This window comes from Hylaeus volcanicus, chromosome 7 (genome assembly GCF_026283585.1).
Source record: "Hylaeus volcanicus isolate JK05 chromosome 7, UHH_iyHylVolc1.0_haploid, whole genome shotgun sequence".
NCBI classification, from domain to species: domain Eukaryota; kingdom Metazoa; phylum Arthropoda; class Insecta; order Hymenoptera; family Colletidae; genus Hylaeus; species Hylaeus volcanicus.
Window position 1 is genome coordinate 19,469,673 of NC_071982.1, and position 20,142 is coordinate 19,489,814.

General features: G+C 47.1%; 1 protein-coding gene across 1 annotated transcript; it reads right to left on the minus strand.

The window, feature by feature from the left end:
* Window positions 1-11,220: 11,220 nt before the first annotated feature.
* Window positions 11,221-19,937, minus strand: LOC128879439 (uncharacterized). Its single transcript, XM_054128575.1, has 3 exons — window positions 19,813-19,937; window positions 19,187-19,377; window positions 11,221-11,509 (listed from the first exon to the last, which is right to left on the minus strand). Exons 1-3 carry the CDS (start codon window positions 19,867-19,869, stop codon window positions 11,455-11,457), a joined length of 303 nt encoding a protein of 100 aa, XP_053984550.1. The 5' UTR covers window positions 19,870-19,937; the 3' UTR covers window positions 11,221-11,454.
* Window positions 19,938-20,142: the final 205 nt, after the last annotated feature.

Consider the following 20,142-nt stretch of genomic DNA (forward strand, 5'->3'; position numbering starts at 1 on the left):
TTGTGGGATGTTTCTGTGTGTCTTGGAGAGTAAGAAAATTCTCCTGTGTCTACTAAAAATTGCCTGATTCGGAGGAATCCTGTTGGTCTTGCTGTAATATAGCTTTGAAAATGAAGACACTGAAGTTCCATGATTTATAAACTATTTCTGAGTCATTCTATCCTATCCTTTCACTCTACAAAATTGAATTAGCTCCTCAAAAAAATTCCCCTACCAATTTATCCAACGTGAAAGTCTTCACTAAGGATCACCAACACGTTTCATCGCATCTGCGATCCTGTTGCATATCTATACGTCGATTTCACTGGTTCGTGGTGTGCCTGAGACGCACGATGGACCACCAGCGCTTCGTATGAAGTTATTATCTCCAGCGGGTTCCGCTGAGTGCTCGTGTAGCCGCGCATCAGCTCGACACACTGTCAGCTCTCCTCTCCCTGTGGCGTTTCACGAGTCAACGAGTCCTCGTGCAAGGACGACCGAAGGAACACGGCCAGACAGAGGGAGATAGGAAAAGAGAGCGTAGGAGAGAGTAAGGGGGGACCAGAAGGGCGTGGGCAGCCCTTAAAGTCGCGTTCTGGATTGCCGACGTTAATGTCTTATTACCGGTTCATTGACGCGTGGTTTCCATGTAACCGCGCAGGAAGAATGCGTCTGGCAACGTGCATCGCGTCGCTCTTTTCAAATTGCGAAACCCTGGAGTCGTTTCACCTCATTATACAGTTTCTCTAGGGTTAATGAGATAAAACGGCCCTTCAGTGCTGCGAGGAGTTTTAAAAGGGTCGCGAGAACTGCGGGCACCGCCAGACGCATTCTTCTCGCTCGCAGACTGTACAGAATGTATTATACCAAGTTGGACAGTACGTATTGTATCCGAGTTGGAGGATTGGATTTTAACGAATCTTTGTATTTAAGCTTCGTACTGTGACGTCAAAGTAAATATTTCTGACCATCGCAGAAATTAGAGTCATCCTATCCAAAAGTTTTCGACGGAGCCTAGCAACGTAAGCCGAACTCCTAGACGTACAAAATTTTCCACGACCTACGACAACAACAGGTATAAGACCGACTCGCCTGATGGCTCGCGAGTCGTTTCTGCAGTAAATCAAGTATTTGCGAACATGGAATTACAAGTCCTCCGAGTCCTTTTCGCAATAGTTGTTTGTAAGCGCCTTTGGAACTCTCGGAAATAAATCTGCATCGTGAAGAAAAGGCTGATTTCGATTTCCTCAAGCACCTTTTTTCCAGGCGTCTCCGGATGCCTAATTCTCACCTGACCGCTTTCCCCAGATGGCCATCGAAACGAGGGCATCTTTTACCTCGTGTCTCTCGAGATACCCATCCGTGGAAACCCGCCTAATAGACCCAGAGCGCCATAACCATGACTCCCATTCCAGCAAGATCGATCGATCCCGCCGTCCGCGTACATCGTCGCCACATAAATAGATCCGGAAATGATTTCGTTAACATTGAAACGACAAGAGGAACGTCGCGAGTGGCGAGCGCGGAATTTCAAAGGCAGCGCGGGCAAACGTGCCGGCCATAAATCTCCTCGAGCTCTCGCGGAATCGATACGGCCTGGTTTCTCGGTCAAAGCTCGTTAGCGATTCTCTCCGCGGTGAAGTTGCTCTAATTGGAGATCCCGCGCTGGATCGTTCTCCTCCGTAAGGAACCGGCGCGCAGCTGTGTACGTTGCGTTCGATAGGCGTTATTATTCCCCGCGGAGAAGAGAGGGAGAGGGGTGGATTCTGTGAAGCATCCATTGTCGCGAAATCTAGTCTACGCGAAAAGCAAGCTTCCGGAAGGGGGTGGTTTTCGCGTCCCGCTTCGTTATCCACGTCGCGGGACCACGACTGGCCTCGTACAGCGGTTAGCCCTGGTCTCTTAGAACCGACTGTTCAGGGTATAACCCGTGTCCTTTAAGAGTGCCATCGAGCCTTTAACCCTTTCAGACCTGGCGTCCACAATCGAGGACCACAAAATTTCAAAATTACCGAAGCTATAGTTTAGGACGAATGTCCTCATTTCAGAAAACTACACTATTAGAATTCTTTTTTCTTCTCATTTCTTCCATATTAAATCGAGTCCAAGTTAACCCTAAAGGTTGAATTACATCGGTACGAGAAAACAATTCAGGTCTGAAAGGGTTAAGAGAATTTGTCCGCCTGAGATGATACACAGAGTTTACCGTGTCTCTTCTGGATTTCGTGGAGAGGAGATGCTTCGAGACGCCATTGAATCGTGACCAGATGCAAATCAAGCAATCTCGGGGTAATCAGATCTCGGCACATTACGGTTTGCGGAATTCGCGGTGCCAGACATTGATTACCCGCTGATTGGAATCGAGAGCATTCAGTCATCCAATCTCTTGAATCGAATGCATTCTTCTTCGTTTCCTATTGTTTCAAAAATAAGAATCCGAGCAATGTTTAGATTCCTGATCGCGAATCTAAAGTCGGACCGTTTAAATTCAAAAGGGGTTAATCTGCTTCCACGAATTTCTAAGCAGAAGTTGGAGACGCGGGAAGAGTTATGGCGACCGACGAGGTGTTTCTCCAGTGACGTTTATGGTCACAACTAAGGAGGAAAACGGTGTGGAAACGTCGGTTAATAAAACGCACGTGAGAAGTCGGACAAATAGGGTTCGTCGCGAGTGGAACTCCCGATAGGTAAGTCGGCCGTTAAACACTTTAGCTAACAAGATGAACTGAACGTTCGGGATGATCAAAGAAACACGGGACTGGTCTCCGGGAGTGTTCTTTTGCCGGTGTCTTTGATAAAACGCTTCTCCCTGAATCCGGTTAAGTAACGCTGAAACGCGTAGAACTCGAGGAGCCTTTGGGAGCCTCATACAAACGGAGTATCTCTAAATTTCTTTGAAGTCGCAAAGCGACGAGGTGGCGGCGGCCAATTAGTCGATTAGTTTTGAAGTCGATAGGTGAAGGATGCTTTGATGAAGGACTTTTCCAAGATTGAGCCAAGCGACTCTGAGAGAGCGGCTCAAATCGCTCCTTGGAGGCCTCAGAGTTACTTGAAAAGAGTGATTTCCCCCAATGGAGCAAAACAAAAAATCACTTGGATAGTAAGTAATATTTACTACCAGACTATTATCAATAGATGGAACACCCTTACAATCCTAAGTCTTACCTCTGTCTACTCACAATTCTAAGAACGCAGAATCCCCCCCTGACAGGTCGCACCGGATACGTTTTACATTTGCTCGTGAAAGACATACTTAGATGGCGCATCGGAGTACTGGTCATAAATGTTGCGAGTTAAGAGCGACTTTATCCGCGATAAAGTCGAAATCGCCCCGTGGAAATAACAATGGGAGTCGGATGTTACGACTTCCGTCATCGCGGAAGCACGGGAAGGTTTCGATCTTATTGCACCCCCTATTTCATTAATATCGCATCGGTAGTCGATTTTACGCGGCTCTCGTCGCGATTCCCGGGCTTTCGAGTTCGGTTGCGTCTGCGCCCTCGCGCGACTATCGATCTACGCGACTTCCGTGAGACGCGTGAGAATCGAGTCGTCGCCAGTCGAGATTTTTCCAAACCACCTGACATATGCAGAGTCTGTTAGATAGCCAGGAGGTGAATGAAATATCAGACCTCGCCGTTCCTCGTTCGTCGTTTCTAGTTTTGTTCCGGTATATGTTTCGTGTATGTAGGTATACGTGTGACGCTCTGTTGACAATGCAGAATGCTCCGTCGATGACCACGTTGATCAACAGAGGTCCTGCATTGCCGAGCGTTGCCGACAGAATGCACTGCACTATATAGCTCTGAAGGACCTCTCTAATTAAAAATCACTCAATAAAGTATACAATTGGTCTCCCTCGAACCTTATTATTTTTGACTTCCTCCTTGTCTTCCTCCTCTTCCTCACCGATGCATCCAATTCTCGGTGCACTCGGTGCCCAAAACGGAAAAGATCTTCGAAGGAGGAGCAGAGAATGAAGACACGAGGTGGAAGAGAAGACTGGAACCAGCAGTAAACAGAGCGTAGTGTCGCTTTCCTGATCCATTTAAGCGCCGAATCCTCTCCCGTTATGAACGATCTTATCGCTAAGTGGCTGACGCTCGCATCCAAGCATCGGGGACTCCGTTCCTCCAGGCGTAGACGATGGTAAGAGGCGAGACCGAAACGGTCTAGGCATGCACCTTTCATCTTCGGCGAGGCAAAGGGTTTAAACGGGAACGGAGAGACGGTACTCCGCCGTAAGGGTTGCGCCCACAGATGGTGGGCTCTTCTTTTGTTTGTGAGAGACCGCTCAGGAGAGGCTGCTCATTTGCCTAGTCAAAGGCTGCCTTCCTGCGGATCCCTTTCCGAAGCCTCCTTCTCCCTCTTCCTGGACATCTTCGTTTCGAGGGCCGCTATTACCGCTCCCTGTGATCCAGCGCCTCGTTCCCCGCGTTATTTACATACGCATCCTGTGTTTTTGCATCCAGGGGAAGGGGATGCCAATTACCAGGCGATTAAACAAAATTCTCCAGACGTCCCGCGGCTCTATAGGGCATACATGATAACGTGTACAGTGTACAGCCTCCCTGAAGAGTACCATCCGCGATCGGAACGATATCGAACTGATTATCGCAGTGTTTTAACGCTTTCATTCTTTATGTGCCCCTCTAGTTAACTGCGACGGAGGAAACTAAGAATCTTTGTATAGAAAATTTAGATTTAGACAAAAACGAGACGAATTATCCAGAGTGGAGTTATGACAAAAATTTGAGAGGACAATGGAATAGGTAAATACAGGCGTACAGCTCCCCGTCCTAGTCGTTTGTTGAACGGTATATCAGAGTTGGAGAACAATAGGGCCAAATTTTGCCACACTATTGTCAAAACGCTGCAGAGAGTATGCGTAGGCGTATTAACGTTGTTTTATGTCCGACCGGTCTACGGATGAAATATTAATACATCGCTGAAATTCGAAAAGCTTGTTATTCGAAGCTCGATGCAGAAATGAGCCCATCAGGTTCCATTGTTGCAGTGAAATAAAGGAATACTTTAAAATGTTGCAAAAATATTAAAGTATGTCACGAATTGGGTGTTTACAATCATCAATATTCGACCAAGATATAAATAATGTTGGTGGCTTAATTTTCGCGTGACACTTTGGTAAACTGCAAACTGTACCGGGACGATTTTTCTTCCACTATGTTGCACCCATGTAGTAGGAGTTATATAGAATCTATTGTAATGACTACATTAATGTGAAGAGAGTACGTCACATTATATCGCAGCAAATATTAGTTTATGGACTAACGGTATAATTCGATTATAAATTAATGGATTAATGCGCGGCGCGGAGAATTATGAATTAATTGAGATCATGATGTAATAAAAGTAACAACAATGCAAATCGTTTATAACGTATCGGACGTGAATTTATCGGTGTACTGAAATTTGTAGCTTAATTGAAATCGCGCTGCGATTACAGTAATTTTCATCTGTTACGCCAATTTATCTGCAATTCTACAAAAGATAAATGAAAATTCTTTTTCAGGGAGTGTTACGCTATGTTTACCTATCAGCCGCTGACGAACGTCCCGGAAAACAAATACAAAATTTAAAAATCGCTGAGCCAATAAAAAATAAATTAAGCTGCCAACGTTATTCTATTTATAACCAGTTATACTGTGATATACTGTGATCAGCAGCGGTGGCTATGTTTATTTTCGATATCACCCACCGTGTAGGGTAATAAATAACAATTTCCATTGGGGCATGCCACTGGTTGCTCCTCAATCTACGTAAAGATCGACTGCTTTAGCTCCTCTTCGAACAATCTTCCTCAAATCTTCGATTTCCCATCGCTCTTCTATGGTGCAGCAGACCCTCAGGAGGATAGCCCAAGACGAGTTCCGTGCGTCTAATGGGCTCCTCGGTCATGATTACGTTGCAAACTTTGTTTCAAATGTGATTACAAAGGATTGGAGATGGATCGAGAATTGAGATCAATGAAAAACGGAGATTTGGGACCAGAGATGCATCTAATGGGGTAAACTTCAAGAGAAACAAGGACTCGAGAGAAACAAGGACTTGAGAGAAAACGTCCTTAACACGAATAGAGATTAGAGTTGCTAGGCATCGAAGGGCTCCATAGGCCTTCAAGTACCTGTCTTTGATGAACTGGACAACTAAAAGAGTGATAGGCGTTGAGATCACTGAGTCTCTCAGCTGGTTCTGCTAGGAACTCAATGATCCCTAGACTCAAAGCGTTAACAACCCCACTCCATGGGGTTCCTCTGCAGCTAAAACAATGCATGTTAGCGACAAGGCAACTTCCAAACCCAAAACCGCTCAGTGTAAATGAACCCTGAGCTCTCGAGAGAAGAGTCGACCAAGGTACCTTAATCCCCTCCAAAAATAAATTCCCACCCAGGCCTCTCAGCCATGCTAAATTTTTGATCGCATATCGCTGCGAATCCCAGCGTCTACGATTCTCACCCTCCAAGGGGAACGTTCGTCAAAGAACGAGACGGGGTAATCGGTCGGAACTGCGCGCTTTGGTATTCTGTTTTGACGATGAGATTCGAATGTCAGCGTCGTCGTCGTCATCGTCGTCGTCGTCGTCGTCGTCGTCTCTGGCGGGTGCGGAGAGGCTGCTAAATTAAACGCAGTCAACCGTGATCCTGTAAACAGACCATTTCCATGCCAGGAGGTTCGCCAAGCTGCGCGACTAATGGACTTGATGATCCACCGGGGGTTGACGTCGTGAATTAACATCAACTACGACGTTTTCCTGTGCAAACGACCTTGGAAGTGGATACATCCGGCCCTAGACGCAGCCTAGACGCGGACACGTCACGCCGCGCGCCGGTCCGAGTCGCGTTAATGCAGAGAACTAGAAAGACTGGGGTGGATTCTCGTTCCATGGCCGATTGTTTGTCTACCTTTCCACTCGCAGTTTATACGAACCTTCGAATTCGAGATACCCTCTGGGACCTGGAAGGTGCCTCATAGTTTCCGTCGATCGATCCCTGGTTCACTCTTTTCTAGAGGCTTTGGAGGAATTGGAGACACGCGTGGGAAAAGTGCGAGGGGAAATTTCTAAAAAATTTTGGAACAGGTGTTTGGAGGATTTTCTATAATAATAAGGATTAAATTGTTTCCTTAAATTCAGAATCGTATTGAGAACCTTAAATTGAGAAAATTAACAAGACAGTTAGTAAAATGTTAACAGCACTTTCAACATGGTACGTTCATGTGAATTTACGTAATTTGTGAATAGTCCACGTTGTCGGTTTAAGTTATTAATTTACACGAGCGTTACTACGAATTTATGCATAGAAATAGGTATGCGAAGACTAACGCAGTATCGACTTAGTCCACTCCGGAGTGGACTATCTTAAAACAATAGAAGAAAGGAATACCATTTCTCGAGGAAGGACAATTTACGATCCGCCGGTACCACTGCAACTAATTTGCATGGCCATAATTCTCCAGAAACTCCGGTCAGAATGTGAAATTCATTGCGGTATCTGCATATCGCAGCCCATCGCGTCCCGTTCGATAAATATTTCTGTAACTGGTGCTCGATGACGACTTAATTGGTCCGCGAATATCACCGTTCGCACTCTAATAGGAAAATTTTCGAATTCTTTCACCCCGAGGAACTGAGAAATTTTCATTTTTCACGATCCACTGTCTGCGACATTATTAACCAAACATTGCAATGCTACCCATCCCGATTCGATGATTACTATTTATTCGTGTCTATAATTTCTGTACTTCCGAAGACAATCATTGGAATCCTTAACGGATGCACGCCGTGACCCGTCGAATGAACCATCGACGCGAAGCAACGCGAATCGTCCAGGGTGCGTTTCGTCCGATTTAATCTCGGCCTTTTTGCGTGCTAAATTCCGACAAACTCCAGCCTGGACGCAAACGTCCCCCGCCCCCTTTCCCGTGCCACGAACCGTCCGGTAGGCATATTTACTAATCCCCCGCGGATTTATGATCCCGACCTACCGCGATGTTCAGCTGTATCGCGTCCGTTATAAGCCTGCAGCCATTCATTGTTTCCCTGCTGGCGAGATCCGAACCGCTCGCATTTCCGCGTCACCTTTTCGCCCCTTCTTTTCGTTTTTTAATTCTCCCGGTCCTCGAGCGATCAAACTCCCCCGACGTTCGTTATTCCGGCACGCCCTATTGACTCGACAACAGTGTATCTTCCGACAGGGATGAAAACAAGTCCGAACGTGCCTTGCAATTTAAATCCCCTCTGACCCACGCGCTGACCACGCGCTCCGAGCTTTAATTAGCTTCGCGAATGGCACTCCTCGTCGAACCCTTCAACCCCTTCGCTGAAAAATCTGCTTCGCCTAGGAACGATGGAATTGATTATCGCGGCTCAAGTTAATTAAACTGCATAGTATTCGATTTTAGTTCGGGAAATTTTCGGTGCGAGTTCTTTCGGTTACTTGGCCCTGGGGATCCAACACGGAACAGTTCGAGTAAGAGGTATGGACGTTTCGAGTTGCAAGGGACGTGGAAGAATCTAGCCTTGGGAGTATTTTGTTCGAAGACGATCGACTTCGATAGGGTGGACGTCGAGGTGGATCTTCAAGTGGTTTTCGGCGTACTTGTTGCCCACGCGTGGGGTCGGCGCTCTTCGAGAGCAGGGAAAAGGAAATAAATAAACTTTACGTGTGTATATATTTTTATGAAAAAGTGAGTTACCAAGCGTCTACCAAAACGAGTTAAAAAAATTGCTCCGTCCAGTATGCTTCGATTCAGCATTATCAAACCGCCCCGAAAGCCGACGAAACGCAAACCCTGCGAGCAACCGTTACGTTGATTTCAATTTCTGACGCATCGCTGATTCATTCCAGTTTCCATTCTGCCACTTGCCACTTCGATTTATGGCTGGAGGCGTATCTACAGATTCTACTTATCGCGGCTCGCTGGGGAACGAAGAGAGGGGGAGACCGCGATTAATTTCCGCAGGTTCGCGTTCGCAGGCACGCTAAATCAGCCGCGGGGCACGCGCGCCTTCCAAATTGTCTACGGTAATGCATCTGCAATTTCCGTCCGTTCGAGGAGCACCGTTCACCTGGACGAAACTTCGCCCTGGGTAGTAATAACGCGGAGGAACCCGTGGCGATGCTTTTCCCCCAATATTCGGACGCGGCCTGGATCATTCCGGCGCAGGCGCCTTCCGCAACGTCCGACCAGTGCGGCAACTTTCTACTTCCACCGCGATATTGGCCCGCTCGCCGAAATTTATGGAAATTCTCCTCTCAACTTATTTCCCCGGCCCGGGCACCGGCGCATTGGCTGGATAAAAGTAACAATGTGTTTTGGGCCGTGTCCGCCACTTGTATTTGGAGAACGCTCTCATTAAAATACCTGACGAGGGGGTAGGTTTTAGAATTTTTGGTAAAAATGGTTCCTCGCAGGTAGGAGTGATGCGACTCTAATTAAAAGTCCAGGTGATAGTTTTTGATACACAGGGTGTCCCGTAACTGGTGGTACGAACGAGTAAGGGCTGATTGTACGTGAAAAATTGAATGGAACATGTGGAATAAAATTTTTTCATATGGCGCTTTATTCTCGAAAAAAGTTAATTTGAAAATTTGTCGAATGTTGAAATTTGACCAGGATTTTTCGATCTATCCCGTTTAGATTTTTATTTGTGTGATATAGAAAATTATTAAAGCTTTTAAACAATTAAAATTGCAACCTCCTTTTTTTTAACCCTCCAACCTTCCCACATCACTTTTTCCTGTCACTAGAAATGCATTACTCCCTCCAACCCTTAACTCCGAGTCTACCACACACAATAAAAATACGAATCGCGGAAAATTCACCAAAGTGACCTAAGCAACTCCCTTTTTTTCAACCCTCCAACCTTTCCACAGTCGATTCTCCCAACGCCTCGATGAACCCGAGTTCAGGAAATCCAAGAATTTAATCGAAGAGTGAAATTTCATCGCATTTTCGACCACTTCGAGATGCATCGAGGCCCCGTCGTTTCGACTTGGAACGAGCCTCGCGCATGGGTAATTGCGCCTCGATAAATAACTCGGGCGAATAAATACAAATGGAGAGGAAAGCGTCTCGAGAGGACCCTTCGAGGGACACGAGGGGCTGATTCTAGGGAAGAAACGAACGGAACAAGAAGAGGTCGCAGGGGAGAGGTGAATGTAAATCGGTGCACGCGGCTATCTGTCGTGAAGGGAAATCGTGGAATGCAAATTGACGAGAGGAACTCGAAGCCGAACAGGAGCGACTGGTGCATTGCAGTGGCCGGCTAAACGGATAATCAATATATACAAGGCGTCAACTCGACTTCCACATCGAATTTACAACACAACGTGGCGGCCCCGGCCGTTTTCACATAATTGACCCCGTTTTTCGCGGCTCGTACCCCCGGCCTCGCGCGAACCTCAAGATCCCCACTCGGGCACGTCTCGATCGGAGGATTTACGATAAAGGAAGATCGCGACATTGTTTTTTTTCGAGCCTGACCTCCTCGACCCGTACCATCCTTCTATTTTGTTTCATCGCGGCTCGAAAGGTCGTTTTCCGGGTGACACGACTTCGAGTACCATCCTCGAGACTCGACCGGCTTCGACCGTTAAACGCGCCGGTTTATTAGGTCATGTTTGGAGCTTCCATGTTGCCTGATTCGGCAGAAAGATCGTTAAAGGGAGCATTTACTGATCCAAAGGTCACAGGTTAAAACCTAGTTATTTTCGAATTTCTACGCGATCCTTTTTATTAAACAAAATCACGAGCAAGTAGCGCATCCAAACTTTCCTGAGCTCCCGACGTTAATGCTCGCTCGATTTGCTTCCCTAGAGGAAGCATTTCGCCTTATTCCCTTTGAAATCCCTTGAATAGGTACACGGGATACGCGAACTTTTATATGGAAGGGAGGCCAAGAGCACGTAAACTGGAAGTATCGAACGACGAAATTTTCCTTCCTTCCTAGGAAAGCAGACCGCGAATGAAAATCACTCTCGTGAAATCAGGTACACTCGCGGAAGACTTACAGTCAGTCCCGTAAGTGCTCGTACCTTTTATGTCTATTGAAGACTTTGTCTAAATTTATCGATAGGTTTCATGTTTACAAATAAATTTTTTATTATAAGTAAATATGTACACGTGCGAGTCTATTTATGTACATATTTATAATGTATCATTTATTTAGAAACACCAATGGTACGAATACTTACGAGACTGTATATTATATTTGACGAACATACAGAGATATTCGACATAGTTATGATCTCGTTATTGTGTCTATCATAATAACGAAGTCGAAGTATGAAAGTAGAAGAACAATAAAAATCGCATAATAAAATCGAGTGAAATAAAAAAAAAAAAATGCAACATATTTTCTATTCCAATTTCGCAAACACCTCTCTTAAAACTAAAATAAAATTGTGCTCACTCTCCTGGGCAAACCCGGACACTAAGCTCTCCGCGTCAGACTCAGCAGCCAGCCAACGGAACTCCAGGCGACGACGTTACCAGGACGTTGCATCCCCTGGAAAAAGAATCTCGAGTTAAAGAGGTACAAAGCCGAAGCCAGATGAAGCGCGGCTGGGTATCTAATTCCGGTATCACGGGGCACATGGAAGATTCGCCAAGAAGATGACTTCGAAGACTCGGTCCTTCCTCATCATCGTAAAGTTTATGCCGTGGCGCGTTGTATACGCTCCGCCGCGCTATTACACCGGAAGGGTGAGCCTGGCCGTTGCGGGGGCTTGGAAAGGGTAGTCGCGAGGGGATGGGCGGAACAGGCTCTGTAGGTGGTACGGGGCGCAATTTCAGCTGGCTCTTTATGGACCATCACAGACGACGACTAAACTTCGGAGGTGGCCGTCTTCCTCCTACAATGTTAACTATACCCTCCGCGAGGTTGCCCGGGCACGGAAGAAAAATTACCGGGAACGTTCGAGGGCCTGGTCGGGATAAAACGCGAAACACAATATCGCGGCCGCGAATGGGAAAACAATAGGTAGCCTCGAGACTGGGAAAAGGTATAATCTTATTACTCGAGTGAAATTACACGGAAATCCTCGTCGCTCCCAGCGAAGAAATCCCGAGCGCCTCGCGGGGTGGTTCCCACTTCCAACCTCTCATGGTTTAGTTTCCACTGTTTCCGAGCCGTCTTCGAACCCCCCTTCCTCCCTTTACTCGCCGCGGAAACGTTTACGCCAGCGTCGAGTCGCGGACGGTACACATTCGCGTTAATCCGCGCAATTTCGACGCGCGATTCCTGTGAAAACGAATTCCACCGCCATTGTTCCCTGGCTGCGATCTGGGGGGAGAAAAAAGGCATCCGCATTTGCATGAAAATATCCGCGCTTCGAGCCTCCCGTCCGTGGAATTTCGGGGCCGGTGCATGCGTCGACCGCTACTACTTGCCAGGCCGGAATCACGGGGGGGAAAAGGGTCGCAATTTCCCCTGCGCTAACGAGACTGGTCGATTCGAGTTTTTCGGGAACGATTTGTTCTCTTTTGTATGGCGGGGGGAATGCACAGGTGGTGTAGACTTGAGAATTTTGTATTATTTCGGTTGTTGCTTGCGTTAGAAATCTTTCGAGGAAATTTACGAGGGGACCTTTGACAATATCCGAAGGAGAATCACGGAGTGTTTATTTTTCAGTGTCCTTGAATCATTCGGTCGAAACTTGTAATTACCACCGACGTTTATTTATGTCTATTTCTATCGCGATCAATTAAATTATTTAAAGACGCACTATTCAATTGCATGAAAAAATATTTTACGTGATTCTAAATTGAATAATCCATTCGTGTATGCATATATAATTGTGCAATGGCCATACATTTAGTCGTTTGACCTGTCGTGGTAGGTTTAGTATTAAAATCAAAAGTAACCAAAAGGGAATAGAATTGCGCAGAGTGTTTGTTTGAAGAAAGCCAATGTACTCGCGTATAAAGTAACCGAAGAGAAATTCTTTCCAGAAAAGTACAATGGTAGAAGCGTCCAAACGTCGAAAATAGACGTTCCGCAGAACCACCCCCTCTGCTGAATTATCAATTAACCCTGCAGCTCCAGATCCGGAGTCAGCAATAAAGCTAAATTGTTTGAGAAACGTGTAGGGTGTAGGTGTAGCCAGTGACAAGTCTCTCGTAGCAACCGCGACACGGGTAAATAATTAACCGCGACGAGCATCGAGAGCTCGCGTAGCGACGCGCAATTCCAACGATCGTATCAGCCGTAACGTCTCGGAGCTCGCGATAAACGACGAGAACGTAAGACCACCAGGAAATGTGACCTATCCCTGGCAAAGCGATCGTAAAACCGATCGTACAGATGGCTAAGTTATCGTTCGTTTCGCTAAATTGATTACATGAATTATAGATAACCGGGTCTCCATCCTTGTATCACGTATAGCCCGTACGTGGTTATCCTTTCAGGGCTGTTAACGTCCGACTGCGAAGAATTAGAGGCCACCATCTTAAACCACTGTTCGCGCTGGCCTCGTAACTCGTGCCTCGAAAAGTACGGAACTCGTGACGAGCGAATGGCCGAACGGAATCGCGATGTAGGGGCGAAAGAGCGGGCGAGATGTTATGCACTGGGTGTCGTGTTCGAATTATTGCCCTCGTTGGTCACAGTGTTGGCAAATTTAAGTGCACTTACATCGGTAAAGATCGTAGATTTTGATGTAAGCTTGTTAAAAATATAACGACTATTTCTTGAGATCCTATTCTATCAATGTTAAATGAATTCTGACATAAAATATTAGAAATTTTACTTCACACATTCGCGACACTTATTTTACGCTTCTAATACCGACTACTAACGAAAATAATAAAAGTCAGGGCGAAGATAAAAATTACAAAGTACGCTTTAAAATATCGATGTTATAAATATGTAATGTATCAAACGTTATATTTTTTCATAACCAGAGATAGAATTCCAAGTGACCTTCAGTCGTTGACCTTCCTACCCTCACATCCCCTCCAAGAATCCACGATGAACCACGTTCCCCTTACTCCGTTGAATCTCGAATATTTTCTCCTGTTATCGCCGATAATTTCGTATCCGTCGTGCATCGTGTACGATTTAAATGGAACGCCCTTGTAAAACCGCCAGGGTTTGGGGAGCGAGGGGGGGTGGGACAGTCACCGATCCCCGACAGTCGTTATTGCGATTTCCAGTTCAGTGGTATCTACATAATACGCGCGCAGGGGCATCGCGTATGCGCGAAACGTCGCAATATTTCACCCCGGGAAACACTTGGAAACGACGCTTTACGTTCCGCGCGAATATTTGTATCGGACGAGCGAGCGGCGCGGCGGGCAATTTTGTTTCCATCAAAAGTGGGATTAGCGACAGAGAAGGATCCGATTGAATACGTCGGATCGAATCCTGGTAGGATCACCGTTTTTCAAGGAGGCATCCCCGATAGACCGGGATGGCTTTTTTTTTTTTTTTTGTCGCGGCGTTCCGAGGTCGTCGCGGTGAATTTATTGGGAACGCGCCGCCCGGAAACGAATAGAGGTAACGACGCGGGGTTTCGAATTTGTTCGAGCGAAAGGCTGATTTCCAACGGTATTAGCCTTCCAAGCGAGGATCGATCGACCTGGGTCGCGAATTACATCTGGTATGGATCTTTCTTTCCGCCTGATCGACGACGAGGGCCGGGAAGATCGATTCCTGGACGTGTTTGGTGAAAATTCAATTGTACTTGTATGCGGAGAGGGTTCAAGTGTCAAATACACAGCTGTAGTAGTGGGACCCTTGTTCTTATACGTGTGATAATCGCTCTGATTAATGTTTCTCACTTGGTGCCAACTCACCGTTTATGAGGCGAGCCCGGTTCAGGACGCGAATTTTCTTACGAATTCTTTAGAGATAATTAATCAAGGTGCGCCGTTAGAATGAACTCTGAAATAAATTATTTATTATTCAATGTTAATGGCGTTAATCTTTAGCACTCGGGAAATTTATTATAAATATAAAACGTCCCGACTATACCGAGTGCTTCGACACTTGAATTTACGATTTTACAAAAAGCAATTCGGCTCAAATATCCAATAAAAGACCCCCGTAAGTTTCGCAGCTTCGCTTAGTGTATTATTTCCAAAAAATTCGTAATATAATGCCTCGTTTCCAACGTTCTGAACCGAACCTCCGCGAAAATAGTATCGACGACCGATATAATACTCTCCCCTTTACAGTCGAAGCGAGTTACTATTAAAAGCGAAACGCCCCGCCAACGCTTACGTTTTATTTTCTCGCAAAGACCAACGCGAAAGAGCCGCCCGTAAAAGCGAGAACGTAAGCTACCGCCGATTTCGCTAATGACCGGGCGTAAAACGCCCCCGTGAAATTTTCGTCCTTTATGGGTCGTGAGGGGCGAAAGGCGCGGAGGAAGTTTCCAGCGGGAAAACCGAGCCTCTGGTCAGGCGCGGATTATTCCAACCACGTTTCCCGATACATCGTCAAACTGACCCCTTTCGCGAACTTCTTCAATTTCCGCCGAATATTCCACGGTAATTGACGGTCTCGCTTCTATCCCGCTCGAATATGAAAGAATGTTCGTGACTTCCGGGAATCGTTCTTCCGTTCTTCGTTCTGCTCTTGACAGAAGTATCGATGCAAACCTCGTCTGGAAACGGATCCGAGGCTGGCGGCACGCAATCCTAACCCGGTACGTAATTTTTCGTTGATTCGAGGTGGATTTAGTATTGGTTAAAGGTGTAGGGGTAAAAATAAGACACGGAGATTCGAACCCACGATTCTCGGATCCACAGTCGATAGTTTTACGACTAATCTACGATTCGTGGTGTCATTTGGCTCCTCATTCTTGGGTATGGGGGCACGATATTGCACGAGGGTTGGTCATTCTTTCTTACGAGAAGTACTGACCTAAAAATCCACGACGCCTGACTCCAAGGATCGTGTTAGTGTAGGATGTACGAATGATCGCGGAACCACAGCATGGCACCCTGAGTTGGGAGCGCACTTCCCAGGGAAGATCGTGGAGTCGTGGCTCGCTCGGGTTCGATGGAATTAACCAGATGCAGCTAAGGGATGGGGGTGGCCAGATTGAGAGATTTACTGAGTACGGGCGGTCAGGTGGGCGGTTATTTATGAAAAAATCGATGCACGCTGCTCGAAAGTATATTTCAGAGGGATGACGCGGTGGCGTGTATGTATGTAGGAAGGGGATGGTTGGTCCGGGTGAGACGGAAGGAGGATCGAAGCGGCGGCAGGGAGAGGAGGGTCCATAAAATAGTTCGTGTAACGATATAGCGCGGCGGTTCCCTGAGCGAGTAAAACGGACTCGGCGTTAACTTAGTCCTATGATTGACGGTTTCCGGTTCCGGCTTGCCTCGGCTCGGACTGATATATCGCGACTCGCCGGAAGTCTGCGCAAAAGCATCGCCGCAGAATTATTGGCCGGTCACGCGGACCGGCCCTTATCGAATTTCCACCCTCGAAACCGAGCCTAATGTTTCCCTGGAACGCGAAAGTTCGCCCACCTTGCAGTCTCCTTGACGTACCCGTGTCTCCTCTGTCCGCCGCGACAGGGACGAGCTTCCACGGAGGATCAGCGATTTCGTGTTTCGAACCGGAAAGCGTCCTCGCCGAAAATCGATCCCGCGCGACGCGAGAATCCTCTCGTCGAGATCCGATCTCCGTAAACCGCGTCGTAAAACCGGCGACAGGACAGTAACGCACGCGTATCGTTGCACTTAACGTGACACTGGGAATTGCGCTGTAAAGCTATGGGAGCTGGGGGGGAGGGGACGCGACGGAAGCCACGAACAACAATGTCGCCCGGCGCGTTTCCTCCTCGACGAAGTATTCAATTACTAACGAGTGTCGGCTATAAAGCACACCACCCCCGCCTTCCACCGCCGCCGGTGGCAACACGCGACCAAGTCGCGCCGCGTAAAGGACCTTGTCACGCGTGTATTTTTAACGAGACTTCGCTTACCTCCCCTCCGCCAGCGCGCCACCCTACAGCGAGATTGACGTCGCGCTCTCCCTGCGTCCGTCGCTCGCAGACTACACCTGCGACTATCCACCCTCCCGTGCAGACACGTCCCTTCGCGCTGATCCCGTTCAGGGTAACGAATCGACTGTTCGAATCGGTAGGGGTGAGCCATAGTTTGAGTAAAGGGTTGCGGAGAAAGGACGGCGCGATCTGCAGTATCTGCGGTGTGGACGAAAGAGAGACCTTTGAATTTTATAACAAAAGTTTAGTAGTGTAGTATGATTATGTTTGGTTAACAAAAATGTAAAACTCTAAGAATCATCGAATAATTTAACAAACTGCAAAGAGTTTTTCATGACCATTCCGTAACTCATAAATCTGAGAAAAATGGTCCCGGAGTTGACTACCTGCGTATGGCTAAATTGCTTGGAGTGCAAAGGGTTAATGTAACCTCCGAATTTTATAGGACGAACCACTGTATTTCCTGGTACAGGGTGATTTTATCAGACTTTCCTCAAATAATTTCTTCCTCCAACCCCTGATTCAAAATCAATGCGGACTCTCAGCTATACCTGATCTGAAATTTTCGATCCCTCTCCCACTTCCCCTAAGATATCATCGAGTGAAAAAGCTGCGTTCTGCGTATCCCGGTGGTCTCGCTCACATTTTTCCTGGTTCGTTATCGCTAGGCGGCGTCGAGGGCCGCAGACTGCGTCGGAAGTAACGTTGGTGCCTCTTACCTACCCTCCACGGCCGCGGGGTGAGTACGTCCTTCAGAGCGTCTGAGCCGCGCGCGTTGCACCTGGTTACGTAGAGGCGCGTACAGTCGACGAAACTAGTCGTTGAACTTTCGAAGTTCAATGTCCGTGTCGTTCGATCCGCGGGAAACAGGGAGCGCGGAATTTCCCGGGAGATCCGTCGCCGTGTGTTTTATCAGGGATGTTTCGCTAAACTGGTTCCGCGCCGCGCATGAGATTTTCAGCCGAATCTATCCAACTCGTCCGACTTCACGGACCCTGCGCTAATCCTGCATTCCGTCGCGATGACTGCGTGAAACGCGGATGTGTCGAGTGAGAGGATTTCGAACAGTGAGCTTTGACTTCGATGCAACGATAAATGTTTACGGGATTGTAGGCATCGGAAGAGCCTTAACTCTTTCAGACCTGGCGATTGAGGACAAAACTGAGGACACGAAATTTAAAAATTACCGACACCTAGGAGGTTTTTTTTATTTTTTCCATGCTACTTTTAGAGTAAGTTAACCGTAAAAATTAAATTACATTCGTGCGAGAGAAAAAATAATTCGAGTCTGAAAGGGTTAAATTGGGGAGCTGAGTTCTTGGAAATGCCTGTAATGACGAGGGATTTTTAAATTCAGTTGCGAGTGAGAAGAACTTTCTAGAACCTATCAATAAAAATTGATTTCTTGTTAAATTTTAGAGTGCTCCCTTAATAGCTGAGTGCCCTACCCCTCTCATAATACAATTTCTTCCACACACGAAGAGCCTCACTGTATATAAAAATTCGTACCCACAAATACCTTCGCTTAGAGCACGTCCAATGTCCCGCAATATTATCCCAAACTTCCCGCGACATTGAATGAAATACAACTCGAAGCGCAGGTGCACACGCTCGCACCTGACCAACAAATAACAATCATCGTAACTTCGTCATTGTCAACGCGACGCAGGTGAGTCGCGATCGATTAAAACGCGCTGGTATTTCGATAGTACGCGCGGCTTTCCCGACGTCGAAGTGAAATCTGTGGGCGAGGGAAAGTCGGGGGGAACTACTTCCCCCGACTGTACCGCAAGGTGATCGCAATCGTTCTCGTAACAGGTGCACGCGCGACGCCGACGAGTCTCGAGGAGCCGCGCCGTTTGATCGAGCTTCCAACCAATCAGCGTCCCGATTCTACTCGAGACCACTTCGATAACCGTTCGCAAAAGATAGTCAAGCATCATCTTTCCCTCTCGGCGCAGACGGGACACGCCGTCTGAATTTCGTCGCGTTAATTTGCGACCCCGTCTCTCGCTCGCGGTCGCGCTCGACTTTTAATTTCGCTCGTCGCTGAAAACGGCGTGAATTCTCTCGCCATCTTCCGGTATCTGGGAAATTCCGGAAGGTTCTCGCTCGCTGGATGTACCATCGCGAATGGAAAAATCATTTCGTTGCACTTCTACGGTTTATTTCAGAAATTCTAAGTCGAAATGAAAGCAAGTTCGGCAGATAGTCCTCACGGTAGCATCTGCGGTAGTAGTCGCATCACCTCGGGAAAAGCCTGAATGACGTTCATGCCGTTTCTGATCATGGTTTCGAACGCCTGCATCATTTTCATGCATACAGTGACTATTACGTTTAGGGCCGCGACAATGCCGTCCAGTCCACCGATCCGGTTCATTACCTCCATGATCGACGTGTTCGCTTCCGCCTGGAAACAGGAAAATTCGAAACGGATCCCGGGGACGCGTTGAGGTGTTCACGTTATCGAACTTTTCTCGAACCGAGTATCGTCTGTCGGTTCTGATTCTACACTCCACGATCACAAGGGGGGGCACTTCGAAACCAATGAAGTATGTTATAGCCAGAGGCGTTATTTATAACTACCCGTTATTAAAATTTGTTTTTGTGAAAAATTATTACCATTATTCGCAGTACCAGTGAAAATGAGATAAATGTATCAACAGAGAACTGAAAGTTCTCCACAAGAAATAATCTAGGACACGCTACTTAGCACAAAGTACTAACTAAGATGAAATAAACGCATCAAAAATGCCCCCTAACATTCAACAACGCAACGGGGTTTTTCTAGACTTCAAGAGTTCAAGAATGGAAAGACGATAATTCTTCCGCGATTCTATCTCACCCTATCGACCAAGAAGACCAAGCACAGGACCAGAGAGATACCGACGATTAGCCTCATGATGTCCTCGACTGTTCTTCGCTGAAGTGAACTTAAACGCGAATCTTGCTGGCAGATATTCGTAAGTGCTGGCGGGTCACCATTAATCACCGGCCAGCCAGGTATCCGTATTTATTGTGCGGATCAGCCGGATGCTGGCGCGATTATCAGCCGTCGGAATTACCTCCCATCAGCAGTAAATTGCGCCGGGGCCGGACGACATTGTGCTGCGGCCGGTTCCGTGTCGCAGGACGACAGCTCGTTGCAAGTTACAACGACAGAAACGACGAACGC

Coding starts and splice junctions, on each gene's coding strand:
- LOC128879439 (XM_054128575.1), bottom strand. CDS start 19,869: ATGAGGCTAATCGTCGGTATCTCTCTGGTCCTGTGCTTGGTCTTCTTG. Junction 19,378..19,812: donor TGGTCTTCTTGGTCGATAGG/GTGAGATAGAAT, acceptor TCCTGTTTCCAG/GCGGAAGCGAACACGTCGAT. Junction 11,510..19,186: donor CTACTACCGCAGATGCTACC/GTGAGGACTATC, acceptor TTCTTTTTCCAG/GGGATGCAACGTCCTGGTAA.